The 15,999-nt window shown below is 41.4% G+C and overlaps 1 protein-coding gene across 1 annotated transcript; it reads left to right on the forward strand.

The window, feature by feature from the left end:
• Positions 1-1,077: 1,077 nt before the first annotated feature.
• csrnp2 (cysteine-serine-rich nuclear protein 2) lies at positions 1,078-14,811 on the forward strand. Its single transcript, XM_066671835.1, has 6 exons — positions 1,078-1,758; positions 6,899-7,069; positions 7,550-7,812; positions 8,035-8,331; positions 8,567-9,437; positions 10,230-14,811. The coding sequence occupies exons 2-6, from the start codon at positions 6,913-6,915 to the stop codon at positions 10,355-10,357; spliced, it is 1,716 nt and encodes a 571-aa protein (XP_066527932.1). The 5' UTR covers positions 1,078-1,758; positions 6,899-6,912; the 3' UTR covers positions 10,358-14,811.
• The last annotated feature ends 1,188 nt before the right edge of the window (positions 14,812-15,999 follow it).

Raw genomic sequence — 15,999 nt, forward strand, 5'->3', positions numbered from 1 at the left:
ATATAATTAATATAGAAATGCTTCTGGTGGCATTCATCCTACCAACAAAAAAAAAAAGTTAAAGTACCCAAATGTTGTTGTCACTCCAGCCAAAAAAATGAGGATGCATCTGTTCAATGAGAATGACCTGAAAATCCAATTCTGGAGAATGCAAGTCTATTATTTTTGTTTGTGTCTTGGTATTGAGAAACAGACACTATGAATTTGGGTGTGGCCTCAGACCACCATTTTGGCGATAGTATATAGAGAAGCTTTTAGAGATTGTAGAATTTGTTTTTGTTGATAAATCTTGTAAAATCAAGGTGGTGTCTGAATATTGTAATTCAAATTATAAAAGCTAGGGCTCATTTTTGCCTTTTTTTCCTCATTATTTTATTTATTTGGAAGGGATGTCACCCACAGGGCTCCAAACACTAGCAAGTGTTATAGCCTATAGGTTTAACAAATGCTCTGCCTGAAATGGCTCCCTATTCATATAGATATTACAATCCACCAGGGAACTGAATCCATGAGGGTATTATTTTGGACACTATGTAATGCAAGATTTGTTTTAAACAGACAACACAGTGTGTTATGGTTATCTGCTATCCACTAGTGTACATGGATTGTGCACTACTTTGTGTGGTGCATTGTGGGATTGTTTGAATTGGACTGTCCACTACTACAAAATGGCAGAAACCCCAAAGTATACTAAATAGGGCATAGTATTAGACACAATGTCGAATATTTTTTGTAGCTCCATGACATTCGCTGTTTCCAAGGAGACCTATCAGGAAACAACGTCCTGAAGAAGTATGTGCGTTCTGAGATATTTTTATGGGTTCATACAAAACACAAAAAGATAAACGTTTAAATGGTATTCGAGGTCGGGTTTTAAGAAAACACTCGGGGCTGTGAGTGTTTCTTTGTAGGAAAGTAACCTAAAAATGTCCTGGTTTTTCTTCGCTGTCGACAAAGGAGGCGTATGGACTACATTTCCCAGAAGGCAGCGCTGGACCGGGCCGGTGACGTCACAATGAGGTATATATGGGTAGTGTGTAGCATTCCTGACTCTATTGTTACACGGCGAGAGAGCGGGGGGCAGAGCGGGGCCCAGCGGGGTCTGCGGCCGAAAGAAATCCACACACTCGCCTCGGCTGCTTTAAAACGACACCTTCCTGTAACGATACTAAGGGCACATTACGTTGTTTTAGGACGACGGTGCTAACAGCAGCCTTTAGAGGAGGGGAAATAAGGACTCGGACGTTGGCCTCGGTTTGCTCTGGTTTCTGGACATAGTTTAGAAAAGCTGGCCGCTGAAGTCTGCTTCATCATCATCTTGTTGTTTTTGAGGTTAGGTGCCTGGTCTACAACAAATGTCATGGATTTCGTATGTAGGTGAATGACTGAATGACTGCTTGCGTCCAGTTGTTACAGCCTTTGCAGCCATTGCCTGGAAACACTCATTCGTAGCCTCACGGTACTTGGCTCTCACAAATCAGCCCGAAACCCGGCTTAAATCGCGCCTACGCCCTCGTTATAGCCGAGATATTACAGCTTAAGACGCCTAAATGTTAAACGGAATAATACTAACAACGATACACGGCGCTTCGTCTCGGTCGAGCTCTTTTTCTGTGTGCTATAGTCGCCTTTGTGTCTCATCTGATAACCTTGTGGACCACAATACAGTCTAAACAGTCCAGATAGCAAGGAGTAGCTCCCCAGACCGCACGTAAAACGACGGCTTCCCAGGCTAAAGGCTCTCTCGTTCCACCCAAGGTAAGAAAGACTCTGAAAAGGGGTTTTATGTCCCCCCCCCCCCCCCACATTAGCCCAGTCGAAGAAAGAAGAAGCAGCCACGCAGGATTTGCCTTGTCATAGACCTCATGTAGCCTTTGTAGCTCCTGTACAGCACACAGGTCTGCACTCTTAACCTGGGATACGTTTTTAAGAGCCTAAACAGCTCTGCTTTTGTGTGGACTTGTCCACTGCCACCATGTTGGACCTGATTCAGGACTCAGCTGTTGGGTTGAGCAGGCAGCAGTCCAAAAATAAAGCTCCAGGTTGGGTATTGTAGTTACATTTAGAGGAAAATAAAATGGCTACATCTTTAGAACAAGAGGAAAATACTGTTATTTGTTCAGGACAGACTGATATGTGTCGGGGGGGGGGGGACGACCAAAGGCCATGAAGTGTGTGTCTGAGACTATGTATAGTACAGTCTCCGTCTTTTCTTCACCTAAAAATGCCTTAAACATTGACCTACCATGCAGTAGTTTGGAGTTACTCATGTGTTTCCTGTAATGGCTTTATACTATAGCCCCTAGTTTCTATGCCAGACGGTCGAGATCTCATTTGCCTTTTAAACCATGCCACTTCTGTGCTTCATCTCACATGTAGGTTGACGAATGTGGCGGCATCGTGTTATTCCACGACCCCTGGGCATCGACTGCGCTGTGTAGGTCTCTCTCCTGCGGTCCGTACTGCGCAGCGTCGGTGTCTCAGCCCCTAGATTGAGCACCGGGGCTGACTTGAGTGGCCTGTGTTAGCTGTTGCAGAATGACAGTGCTGTCCTGCTGAGAGGGACCGAGGGTTTGTAATGGTTTTGAGCTTCTCTGGTGTGAAAGTCATGACAAGGCAAATCAAGATGAATGGATGAGTCATTCAGTCGCCAAAGGATGGTCACTTTTAGCCGCTCAGAGCAGCTGATCATTCATTTGTAGTCTATAATCTGTCATAGCTTCCTAATTCCTCTAATTATGGATAGAAGTCATTGGCTTCTTATGAAAATGTAGCAATGGTCTCAGACCTCTGCCTTTTATCCTTCTCCCCAAGAGCTTGAGCAGTTTGGGAGGTGTTGCTTATATTTACTACGATTTTACTACATTGTAATGTTTTACAGAAGCATCTGGAAAGTGGCTTGCTGTAGATGACAGTGCAGAAATGTACAGTAAGCGTAGCTTGTTTAGATGCACTAGATCCAGACGTAAATAAGGATTTAAAGCTCTTAAAGGAGAGGAGACCCACAGAATTATTCTGCTGCTGATATGTGGCCTGTACAATGTAATAAACGTAATATAATAAAGACGTTCACGTTGTTCTTTAATGGATGACGTTAGTGAAATGTTCTTGTGTATAATTTACTGTTATAATGTTAAGAACAATTTCAGTATGTGGAAAAAATAAAAATGGAACAGAAAAGGTGCTGATAAGGAGATGCAGGAGATGCCAAGCGTTGTGTTCTGGGCATCTCCTGTTTCTATGGTTGCAGTTCATTTAAAGGCAGTGCACTCTGTCTCTTTGAGGCATTGTGCTGAGCCAGTGCACTGAATCAGACAGCCCCGCTTAATACGGTGTCTGTTCTTCTATTCCCTATTCACTGCTGGTATTAAGTCATACGCTTTGACATTTTGAGATCTTTCTCGTTCGTGTCGGCGTGATGTCTTTGGTTATTGTTTTGCGATGTGAGCATGTTACTGCTTTCCAAAGGACAACACATCTCTCCAAAATAGTAACGTTGAAGGAGAAAGAAAGACCGTTCTTAACTTTCATTGGAAGTCAAGGTAAACAGAATAATGAATTTGGAGCATTTCTATTGGTCTGTGCAGCATGAGCTTTTCACACAGTGTGAAGGACAGGTGATGCGTTCAAATGACGGTGAACTAAAACAAACATGAACATGGGAGATGTGATTTTGTTGGACAGAGGTGATGTGTGAGCGGATACGTCAGTGTGTTCAGGTAGATTTGAGACTAGCTCTATTTCATTTACAGTATTTAACGAAGCTGATGTAATCTACATTTTTTAAAAATCTAATTGAGGCATGAATTCTGTAGATTTTATTCAAAATATTATGTCAAATAAAACAAAATGTGTTTCTTCTTTTTTTGTTCTGAACACAGCAGCTGTTCTTCATATTTTGTGAAAATTTCATGATGATTGGACCAATAGAAATTCCCCAAAATGACTTCAGTGCAAGTAAATGTTAAAAGTTTTCATTTGAAGGCTTCTCCTGTGCAGTTACTATTTTGGAGATGCCTGTTTTCTCTTTCAACAACAAGAACAGTATATCAGACTGTCACCCAGCTAGTCTCACAATGCGTAGGCTTTATTTCCCTTTCAAAGAAAACCACAGTTAATTTGAGTTTAAGGCCTCTTCCTGTGCCGCTGCTACACTCTGTGTCCTTCACTGAAAGCCAGAGACCAGTGAAGAACCAGCGCTTAATCATGAAGAAAATCAGCCGTGGAGCAGAGCTCAAAGGGACTCCCACAGTTCCCTCAGACGAAGGAGGCGGTCTGCTCAAATGGCCTTGCTTGACCCCTACTCGTCCAGCCAGACTAGCTCTACAACTCGCCTGCACAGACTTGTTTAAAAGGCCGGGTCGATGTGTGTGAGGGGAGGGGAGGCGAGGTGGGGGGCAAAAAAAGAAACCAAAGACGAGAGGACAGTTGTCCCAAGGCCATTTTCTGTAAGCTGCGCCTTTTCCGTTGCCATGGTAATATTTTCAGAATTGACGATTTCCAAGAGGGTTGTCATAGGAGAGAGAGATGAAGAGAGGGAATAAATGCAGAAATGAGAAGGTATAGGATGATATTCAGTTTTTCATATTGTTTTTTGTGGTTGGTTTTCCTTTCATCTCATTGATGCTAGTTTTAGTTTCTTCACTTGTTCTCAGAATGAACCAGATTCTGGCCTTGCAGTGCGGCAGGTATCATTTTGGAAAAACACACACAGACTCGTGCATATATAGCATGTCTTTGCCGTGCAAAGAAAAACTTAAATCTCATATATATATATATATATTCCAAGTAGTTTTGGAGAATTTCTATTGGTTCATTCATCATGGAATTTGGCACACATTTAACTGTTATGTTCAAATGATGTAGTAAACTAAAAATCAACAGAAATGCAGGTGTGTGTGTGTTGTTTGTACTGTGATGATTATTTAGCCAGTCATTATAAGAAGAAAAGAGAAAAAAAAAACATGAAGGCTGCTAGTAATTATTAGTTTTATAACGGATTAATCAGGTTGTTTGTTTATTTGAAAAAATATAGAGAATACTTGAAAATAATCATTGTATAATTTTTAAAAATAAATAAATAAAAAAGGCACTTAGCCTACATTTCTTAGATAATGTTTTTAAACAGACAACAACAACAAAACAATTTAAATGCTAAATGGGTACATGCATGAAAACAAAACACAAAATGCAGTTTTGTTTTAGCCAACACTTACTTTTTTGCCATTGTTTGATGAAGGAATATCTTATACACCAACATTTGGGAAATTACGAAGGTAGGACTGCACTATGCTGAAACGCTGCCGAGGGTCTGTGGTTGCTCTGGTGAGACAGATAAACCCCCCTTCCTCTTTCTACAGGAATATTTATTAGAGTGAAACGTTAACACGTCACATGTTCTGGGCTGAGGTTACCTTTTCTGGAAGCCTGCTGTAGAGCACAGGTGCTCAGATGGTGGTGAGGACCTCGCAAAGTCAAAAGGTCAAAGTATTGGGTCTTTTGACCCCCTCATGGCTACCCCAGTGCTGTGTGTAAATAAACATAGCGTGTTATAACAAATAAATGGCTGTAAAATCACATTTACTTTAAGTACATAAAAGACAGAGAAGCTCGAGTGTAAGGTTCACTCAGATACTGCCACTTTATCCACTGTTTATCAGTGTTTTGTTGTTGAAGCTTCCTTCTGCTTGCTTTCTTTAACACATGTAAACCAAAGTGAGCTTCATTTCTCTACTTGAGCGTCTTTGGTGATTAAAAAAGCCCAGAAACCTAGCTGCATCAATTTACTCTGCTAATCAAAGCCATTTATAAGTTGTATTATTTGTCCTTGGATTTTAGAGCAGCAGTTTGTCTTTTGGGTTGTGTCATGCTTTTTTTTTTTTTAACGCACCTATTGGTTGGGCATTTTCAGACTCCATAGTTTCAGCAGCTACAGACGTGATAAAACATGAATATACAGTGGATATAAAGTTTTTGTGATGTGAAATAACATTTAAGAGATATTTCCACATTTAATGTGACATTTAATCTGTGAAACAAGCGTTTACACCCTTATAACTGGGGATGTGGCTGTGTTGAGTAGCAGTCGGTCCACTCCTGTCAAAGTCACACTGAATCAGATGTGAGAATGATATGTGGACTTGGCTCCAAAGCGTTTTAGTTGTAATCTGAGGTGTTTAGGAGATATCAAAGCATTTTCAGTTTTGAAAAATATTGGGAAATGTGAAACGTCTTAATCCAGGCTCCTGTCACTCATTTAAAACCAAATATAACGTGTGGAAATTTATACTTTGTATTTTTATAAAACAAACCCAAGAAGAGCTTATTTCTTAGTGGTTCTTTGTCAATCGTATGTTGCTCGTGTCGATATGAAGCTGCTCAAATGTGGATCAGGGAAATATTAAACTCTGTCAGCCATTGATTCCTTCTCTTTGGAGACGTGTTTGCGCAAGAGACCCGGCACCATGAGTTTATGTTTTAATGTTCTTTATGTCTTTCATTTCTACCCTGCTTTGCACTCTTGTGGAATAAAGAAAAGTGTGGTTTTGTGATCCAGCGCTGCAGTAAAACACCAGTCCTGTTCCATTCAAAACTAAAGTGCTTTGAAGGGAACAGATGGACATTTCCATGCAGGTTCTTTACCAAAAAATCCAGTGGGTTATGGTAATCTGCTGTCTGCTAGTGTTCATGGGTGGTACGCTACTTTTTGCAGTGCATTTTGGGATCGTTTGAGTGCACTAAAAAAATCTTCTATGTGTTCAGACGATAGGACACAACAGTGGACTCATGAATAGTGCACTATATAATCTCAACTTCCACTTTTGACCTGACTTGAGTGTCTGATCTCGATCACATCTGTCCATCAGTATGCTAAGCTAAGCATGTGCCTCGTCCTCAGAACTTCGTGTTTCCATGGAGACAGTGTCGGCTCTCAGCCTGAAACGCAGATTCGAGGAAGTGGACAGCGGCTCGCCGTGCTCCACGCCCAAAGACTCCGACGATGACATCTCTAGCAGCGACAGTGCGGACAGCTGCGACAGCCTCAATGCCCCCTCCAGCGCTCTCACACGTAAGGGTCCACCCAGGGGCAAAGTTACACTCAGCTGAATAAGAACATGAAGAATTAAACCCTTGATTACACGTTTGTCTCAGAAACCTGGGCAGCAGAGAGAATGAGATTATATCCAGTTGACCAACAAACACTGCGATGCTGATATGACAACCAACCTGATTTAAAGCCAGTTCTTGGTGGTTTTGTTTATAAAAATAGGCCTGGATTTTAAAGGAACACTAGGTAGAATTTTTACGTTTAAGTTCTAGCTTCAAAATAATCTCATCTAGTGTTCCTTTAATATATAGAAAGTAGTTACAGTTCTTTACAGAGATTTTTACTCTAGATTCAAAATATTCTTGTCTAATTTTGCTGCTAACATCTGTTTCTCTTTAAGATCCTTTGACCAGGATCCTTGATAAACAGGCCACTGCACTGCAGCATGTCTCTTGAGAGACAGCCATTAACCACCACCTCTCTCCAAAATTTCCTCCTCAGCCACCTCCATTTTAAGAAGACATAAAAACTCTCTGGGCCGTAAGCGGGTTCGCTTTGACGCAGTGACGGTCTACTACTTCTCCAGACGCCAAGGCTTCACCAGCGTGCCGAGCCAGGGCGGCAGCTCACTGGGCATGGCACGGCATCACTGTGCTATACGCCACTACACCCTAGGGGAGTTTGCCCGAGAGCAAGAGAGCAGCCATCAGCACGTTCTCCGCCAGCACTTGCGCCAAGAGAAGCTGAACGCTCGCAAGCTGAAGGTGAGGAAGAAGGTCTCTAAGGGAATGGTTTCCTAAATCTGACACACACACAGTGTTATATGTCTGCAGTTTGCAGTAACAGACAAGGGGAATTTAAAAATAGATATGTTTTTACCTGATTTTCCATTGTCCATTGCCAAGATCTGTGTCAGACGTTGTGTCAAATTTGTGAATTAGAACGTTCCCTCAGCTGGTTTAATAAGTTTAATATCATTCCCCCAGCTGACACGGAACGGGACGGTGGAGTGTGCCCAGGCTGACCTGCTGACCCTGGACGATGTGTCTGATGATGATCTGGACGTGGAAGGTGTTGAAGTGGACGACTGCTTCTTCCTGCAGCCTCTGCCCACCAAGCGACGGCGGGCTCTTTTGCGAGCCTCGGGAATCGCCCGCATCGACGCCCGTGAGAAGACTGAGCTCCGAGCCATCCGACTGTCTCGTGAGGAGTGTGGCTGTGACTGCCGCTTCTACTGTGACCCACACCAGTGCGGCTGCAGCCAGGCTGGGATCAAGTGCCAGGTCAGAGGGTTTTCTTTTGTAATCACCTCAGGGAAGGTGAATGTCTTCCCTGAATAAGAAAATAAAAGCTTAGCTTTTACCACGTACACTACATTTTTGTTTAATAGTAATTACTGATTACCCACATGTGGTCAGCGTATCATCTCCTTAAGGGTAAAAACGCAAGGAACATCTGTCGATGGCACTAAAATAGATGTATCTGGTTTTGAACTTGCGTTCCCTCTCTCTACTCCAGGTGGACCGGATGTCTTTCCCCTGTGGCTGTTCCCGAGATGGCTGCCGCAACATTGCAGGCAGGATAGAATTCAACCCTCTCCGCGTACGCACCCATTACTTACACACCATCATGAAGCTGGACCTGGAGAAGAGACGGATGCTGGGACCCAGGCCTGTTGAAGAAGACTCTGGTGGCGAGGGGGTGGAACTGGCGGCCTCCTCAGCCTCCCCACCTCTCTCCCTCTCTCCCCTGGACTCTGAGGTGGAGGTGGAGACGGTGGAGGCGCAAAGCGAGCAGGAGCTTCTGGAGGAGCAGTGCGACAGCCTGGAGCGTGAGAACGAAACTGCTGTGCTTCACCTCCAGAGCGCTGAGGAGCAGGAGAGGAGGAGGGAGTGGGAGGAGGCGCAGGTGGAGGAGGTACAGGACCCTGAACCAGGGCTTTGCCTTCTGAACAGGGAGTTAAACAGCCAGACTGAAATGGAGGCCATAGAGAGTGTCGCGGCAATGGAAGGTGTAGAAGGAATGCTCCTCCAAGGGTCTTTCCCTGGAGGAACTGCCTTGCTTTGTATTACAGAGAACCAGGAAGAAGCCCCAGCTCAGCAGAACCTGATGAACGAGTCAGGCTCTCTGCGCTACTATCAGCTGAGCCCTGTGGAGACCACTTTTGAGACGCTCCAAGGGCAAGGGGAGGAGCCCGGAGAAGGAGACGAAACAGAGAAAAAACTTCACGAACCCCAAACCTGCAGGCAGGATCCGGCTGAAATCTCCAGCACTTCTCCTTCCCCATGTCCAGACATTAAAAGCAAGGAAGAAGTCCAGGTCCAGTCCTGCTCCATACAGGATTCCAGCACCACAGAGTGCCTGGAGGAGACCCGCTTTCCAGTGGAGGGTGAGACAATCCAGGTTCCTCCAAAGGTTTAAAGCCCAGCAACACTGCAGATGTTTTGCACAAGCTTTGCATTAGAGTTGAAGAGGGCCTACTCCTCACAGGGTAGAACCATTCAATAGAGCGAGAGATGTTATCCATTAGATTTAAAAAAATAAAATAAAATAAAATGTAAAAAAAAAAAGAAAAACAGGAACAGTTACAGACATTGGTTCATATCTGTTTTAAATGGAGAAAAGCATGTACTGTATCACAGTAGGTTTTTGTGTTAAAAGAAAATAAGTTATTGAAAAGAAAAAAAAAGTAAAATAATAATTTATTTAAAAACCTTAAAAAGAAAATGGAAGGCGGGGGAGGGTAGAAGCTGAGCTGACTCACAGGTGATTCCTATTGTGTCTCCAGTGCAGGGTTTGGTACTGGTGGTAAATGTGGCCTTTCTTTTGAGGAGCAAGCGTGTTAAGGATGGCCTCGTGGTTTGTTGAGGACTTTGCAAATGCCTTGAGTTTCCATGCAGTAGCCCAGCGATCCACTAGGTCCATTAGAATATCAACAGATTGTGGTGCTCTGAGCCATCGCCGGTTTGTTGGATGTCGGACTACGCAGTGAAACTGAACCAGGGCCTCTGATAGATCCCTCCCCTCGAATAGATATAACAATCCTGGAAATACTTGGGTTTCATGTACTGTATTGAGTGTTTGCTAAGGAGCAAGCAAAAGGTTCTGAGAGGTAATGGCTTGTTTTATGCACGTTGAAAACTTGATTCGATTTTTTTCTTTTTTTTTTTCTCCCCCCAAGGCAAACTGGTGAGGAGGTTGAATGAATGTGCAAGTAGTTTGCGCAAGGGTCATTCTTGTCAACCAACCTATGGAACAGAGCTTTGGATGCCACTCATCACAGATCTCAGAGCTAATGGTCAGTTTTGAGAAACAGTTTTACTGTATTACTGTGATCTTCTGGTCCTGATAATTCCAAGTGTTCTCAAACTTGACAAAAAAAATCAGCTTGAGCATTTGGTTGTGAAACTGTTCACTTGATGTGAAGAATACATGTGTTCAGAAGCAGATAAGGCAGTGTTAAAATATCTCTAGAATAGAGGAATTTCTAGAATTGCACATTTCTCTCTTCATGAAAGTCTTCTGAAGTTTTATAATCATACTGTAGGCTGAACCTGAATATTAGAATATTCGTTTGTGGGGTAGGTGTAAAGTTTGTGGTTTTGAGATAAGGCTATTCTGTTTTACTAAATGTAGGCTATCGATAAATACAATGCTCCACCTTTTATTCAGGCTTTCCAGCGCTAAAAATAGCACTCTGCTCCTGGAGTTCCCCCACTGCAGCCATATTCAGACTTATCTTTACAAAAGTCCTTACTCAGCTTGGTTCTGCACGCATTTTGGGACCTACATACGTGGTCCTTCTGGGTAAAGACATAAACGGATCCGGATCATTTCATTAAAAAATGTTGCAGCATTCTGCTGGCAATTATCAGTGATATTTCTGCACTTTTATTTACAATTTAGGCATTTGTTTCCATGGGTGAGCATTCGCTATGAAAAGTGCTGGGGATGAGAATGCAGACTGTGTATTGTATTCAATCCAGCTGCCTCTTAAACCTCCGTTCCACTACAAAATATTTTGCCTTCACTAACCTAGTAGAATACAGTCTCTCTCATTGCTACTCTGGGCTTTGCACTGCAGAAAGTGCACTATAACTTTGAAAGGAGATACACCAGATACACTCTTCATGATCTTATTGCTGTGTTCACAGGGTTCTGTAGCAGAGCGTTCGATTATAATATAGTCTGAGTACACTTTCAGTGTCACACTTTGAAAACAGATGAGGAAAAACACAAGTCCACCGACTGCAGCTTTAAGAGAGGAAGGACACTGAAAACAGACAAAACACTCTGAAGTTTCCTCAGTCGACGTTGATATGATCATAGATATGAGGCTTTAGCCTCTAAAACTGTGTTATTTGAGCTTGCAGAAAAACAGTCTGTGCTGTAGTTTTTACCTGGTTAGCTCACGTTAAGCCTAGCTGCTAATTACTCTTTTAAACAGTGCAGAACACGTCTTATTTCACCTACTTTTTTTTTAAACTTTCCTGTTCGTCCAGCACCAGTTGCTGTACCTTGTTCTCTCAGACACAAGTTTTTTTTAATTGTCAAAGCATGTCTGTGTGGTCTTTCTGGCTTTGCTAAGCTGAACTGTGTAGCGCAAACACTCAGTGAACTGTTCACTTGAACTTGTGCTCACAGATATGAGGCTAAGTGCAGTACAGTGTACCACATTAATATTTTGAGACGGTATGTAAAAAAAAAAAAAAAAAAGTCGATACCACCAGAGCCTCTTTATGTAGAGCCGGTGTTTTTGTGCTTCCTTGTAGAAATGTGCTACTTTAGAGCTTTGTACATGTTCAGACCCAATTTTTTTTTCATGTTTATCTCCTGTGCATTACACAATCTTAGTTCACTGTTATTGTTTTCTTGACTGTTCCAAACCTGTTCACGGTGAATTAAATGTAAAAAAATATATATATAAGCATTCATTAGCACTGTAATAATCATAATTTCTTTAATAAGGAGATTTGGGCCGTGCATATTTTCTGCTTATACTTCTGTAGGGAGCACTGTTTTATTTAAACAACTGTACGTATAAAAGTACACTATGGCAGCACATTTCGACAAGGTACCACAACTCGTCAGAACACCTTTCCACTTGAGAACGTCTTCCGGTTTTGACAAATAAGAGGGCACTCCTGAATGAGTCCAAAATGAATTAGCAAAACTAATTTATAAATGACTGGTTATTTTAATCCTGATAAATGCCCACATTTCCTCAGAACAACAACAAAATAATTGAGCACCACTGTCATTTTATGTATTTATTTATTTATCATTTTAAACTCCAGGTATTAGACTATAAAAGTGCCTCATCTGATGCCGTCAGTGAGTGTGTATCTTTAGCATTAATGCTAGCACGTCTAATAAAAACCCGTTAACCGTGGAAAAATGGAAATATACATGTGAGATTTTTTAGTGAGATACATAATTCTACTTTTCAACATTAAAATACGATACTGGACAAAGGGTTAGACATTTTTTATTTGAGTTTTGAGCCGTTTAGCACCATTTCTTCCCATTCTTTGAGGACTAACTCGGGCGCGCCCTCTGGTGTTTAGAGGCCATTCCTAGTGGGCACTTTCAGAAAGTGGACACGTCCCCAAAGTACCCCACCCAAAATTATGCCTATTCTTGTTTTCTCTTTATTTGACTTTTATCCCCCCCATTCCCTCATACATTAGTTCTCAGATCTGTAATGACTGCCAGTGCTTTGTCATGGAATGACCCTTAAAACAGTTTATATTTGTTTGTGTTGTTTTAATCTTTGCTTGTTTAAGTTTGCCCTGTTTACCACCCGTTGACCACAAGGATTTCTTTATTAAAAACGCCTAGAGGCAAGGGCAAGGACAATGTATGATTGGAAACATTTTCAATCATGGAGGTGATTTTGGTAAATGAGATTCCACTCATATTTATTTGCACATTGGGCCTTTGCAGATTAATGACGATTTTCTTTGTAGTAGCTCCATATGTTAAGCAGCGTTAAATAGAAACGCAGGTTCAGTTGGCGCACAGACACAGCTTGGAATCCATCTGAACTGTCCTGATAGGTGCAGTTTTAACGTTTGCGTCTGTTCGATAACGGGGTGAATTTCAGCGCACTGTGCCTGTCGTGCTTTAACTTCTTACACTGTACATTTACACATCTCCAAATCCTCTCAGTGCTGCAAACAAGCAGAGGATTTAATGTACGTTAGACATGTGGCGTCTGTGTCTCAATATGTTTAGTTACATAATCATCTTCGTTATCTCATGCATTTGGCTCTTTGAACTTCCATTTCTTGATTCTGATAGCTTCTAAAAAGGCGTTTTTGTTACCTTTCTGTCCTGCATTGATTACAGAAGAGAGAAAATACTTTTGGTCAAATTTAATAAGAGGTGTCTTTGAAGTAGTATAAAAATAATGTGATGTTAAATTATGTGCACATGAAATAATTAGAAAAAAAAAAAGAAAATGTCCTCTGTGAGTGTGTCCTGGAGGAGTGTGCTTTGCAAAGAGTAAAAAATGGGAGTGAGAGTATGTGAAAGTATTTTTATTGTTTTTTTTCCCCCTATAAGGAAGTGTGGTTAAACTTCTGTTGATATGATGTTGTCATATTTCACAAAGGTGCTGTTTTTAGGTTTACATTTTCACACTAATAGAGTTGTTTTCTTGGTCACTGACATCGTAGAGAAAAGGACAGCTCCTCGTGCTTACGCTGCTTTTTATTTACAGTTACAGATATAACTCGGTGTCACTTCATTCCTAATAGTGACTGTTCTTTTAAAGACAATGATGCGAGAAATTCATTCAGTACTGTTCTTAATTATTGGCACCCACCAGTTTCCCCATCGCTGTAACGAGACAAGCATTACATTTTAGGTAAAGGCTGCAATAAGAACTGTTTTTGCAAACGAATAATCAGAAGAGTTTAAATCTTTTGCTTTATATTGTCACCGTGTGTGTGGAAATGAAGAGATTTGTTTTTTTTTTTTTTCTTTTTGGGTCCTCTTTTTATAAAATGATTATTGTTTTTTTGTTTATGTGTACCTTGTCTTTGTATACCCGACTGGTCAATGTGCCGACTCCTTGTGTACACTCTTTTTAGCCTAGTTTTAGTCTTGCACACATTCATACCACCCCATTCCTCCCGTAGCGTGTATCTGTAGCAGAAGCAACAGCCTGTAACAGACGAATCATACAAAAAGGTGGATTATGGGCCTGCTATGGACCAAAACGCTGTGCACTGGGGGTCAGTCTGTTAAATGTGTGTGTGTGTGTGAGAGAGAGAGTGTGAGAGTGTTCTTATTTTGGCCTTTGTATGTTTATTTGTTGTCTTAATGTGTTAAAAAATAACATAAAAAAAAAAGATTTGCACCACCAAAGCAGTGGTCTCAAAGCTGGCTTAAGGGGGTCAAATAGCAGGTAAAAATAATAATAATAATGATTCATAATTGTATTTTAAAAGCAAAAATGTTTAGCATGGCCTAAGAGTGAACATTGGGCTTTCACCTGCTGTAATGTTCATTATATTCCTGCTTACCTTCTTTTTGGCACGTTCCAGTTTGGGACCACTGCACTAAATGAAGTCCAACCCACACCATGATTTTGCTTTTTGAGTGTGTACTTGAGAGAGTGTAAGCATGTGTGAGGTGCTTAATCACGAAAGACCGAGGTTGGAGTTCATAGCTGCCGGAGTGACTCTTACGCTAACTGTTGCCTAAAGAGGAGACAAAACATACACATTTTATATGAAAATGTAAGTGAAGAATAAAGCTACAATAAAAAGAAGCTGTCCTCCTGTCATTCATCTATAGTCTGTTACACAGATTATATTTTGGTGTGTTCTCCCTGTGTCTGAATGGGTGACCTCCTGGTGCTCCAGTTTCCTCTCAATCCTAAAACTCATGTTGGTTGGACAACTATGACCCTGAACTGGATGAAGTGGTTACAGAAATCTAATGAATGTGAAATGAACCCAGTCAAACTTGGTTTATTGTCACGTCACATTAACACAAGGTAAGTGTAAAAATGTAGGTGCTTAGTCCCTCGCTGTAGTACATACACTTTATACACATTAACGTACACCACATACACTATGCACACAGTATTTCACTGTTAAAATACACATTTTGTGTTTGAACTGAATTTTTTCCCTGTGAATTTTTTGTAGCTGAAAATTATTACAGTAAAAATGTATGAATATATTACTTAGAGCCTCAACAGTGCTTCTGGGGGGTGCTCAGACTAGAACATTTTGCCACAACTCTTGCCACAGATGTCTTCTGTGTGCTACATCAGCATTATCCTTCACAGGAAGTAAGGGGCTTAGCCCCAACCTTGAAAAGCAACATTCATCGTGAGAGAACATGTTTCTGAACATGAATAGAATGGCTGCGTGTTTTACAACATTACAGCTGATGCTTAGCTTTGTGCATAGTCCCCCCCCAGGCTTGTGCACAACTGTTTAGCCCTGGAAGCCCATTTATTGCCCATTTTATTAAGCTCCTTACATAAAATAATTATGATAAATTTGTTTCTAGAAGCAGCTCTGCTCTGTTCGTGTGTGTGGTCTACCGCTTTCTGGCTGAGCTTTGTGTTCTTAGATGTTTCCATTTAATAAAAATAGCTCTTACAGATGACTGTGGCAGATAGCAGCTGTGTTCGAAACTGTGCCCTATTCACCAATATAGTGCCCTATTTTGGTGTTCCACCATTTTGTACTATTGTCTGAAAACAGTAGGCAAGTTTCGTGCAGTTAGCGGCCTCCTGAATGTAGTCAGTTTCTATCTGTAATCCAAAACAGCAAACATAAACCAATATTGTACCCCTCTGTGGAGCAGGAATAAAGCAATGTCCTTATTTCGGTTCATACTTTTCAACGTTTCGAGGTCTTTCCAATATCTAAAAACTCAGCATACATAGAAAGCCTAGCATATCGTATTTTTAAAAAGCCATTTAC

The sequence above is a fragment of the Hoplias malabaricus genome, chromosome 5 (assembly GCF_029633855.1).
Source record: "Hoplias malabaricus isolate fHopMal1 chromosome 5, fHopMal1.hap1, whole genome shotgun sequence".
Classification (NCBI taxonomy): domain Eukaryota; kingdom Metazoa; phylum Chordata; class Actinopteri; order Characiformes; family Erythrinidae; genus Hoplias; species Hoplias malabaricus.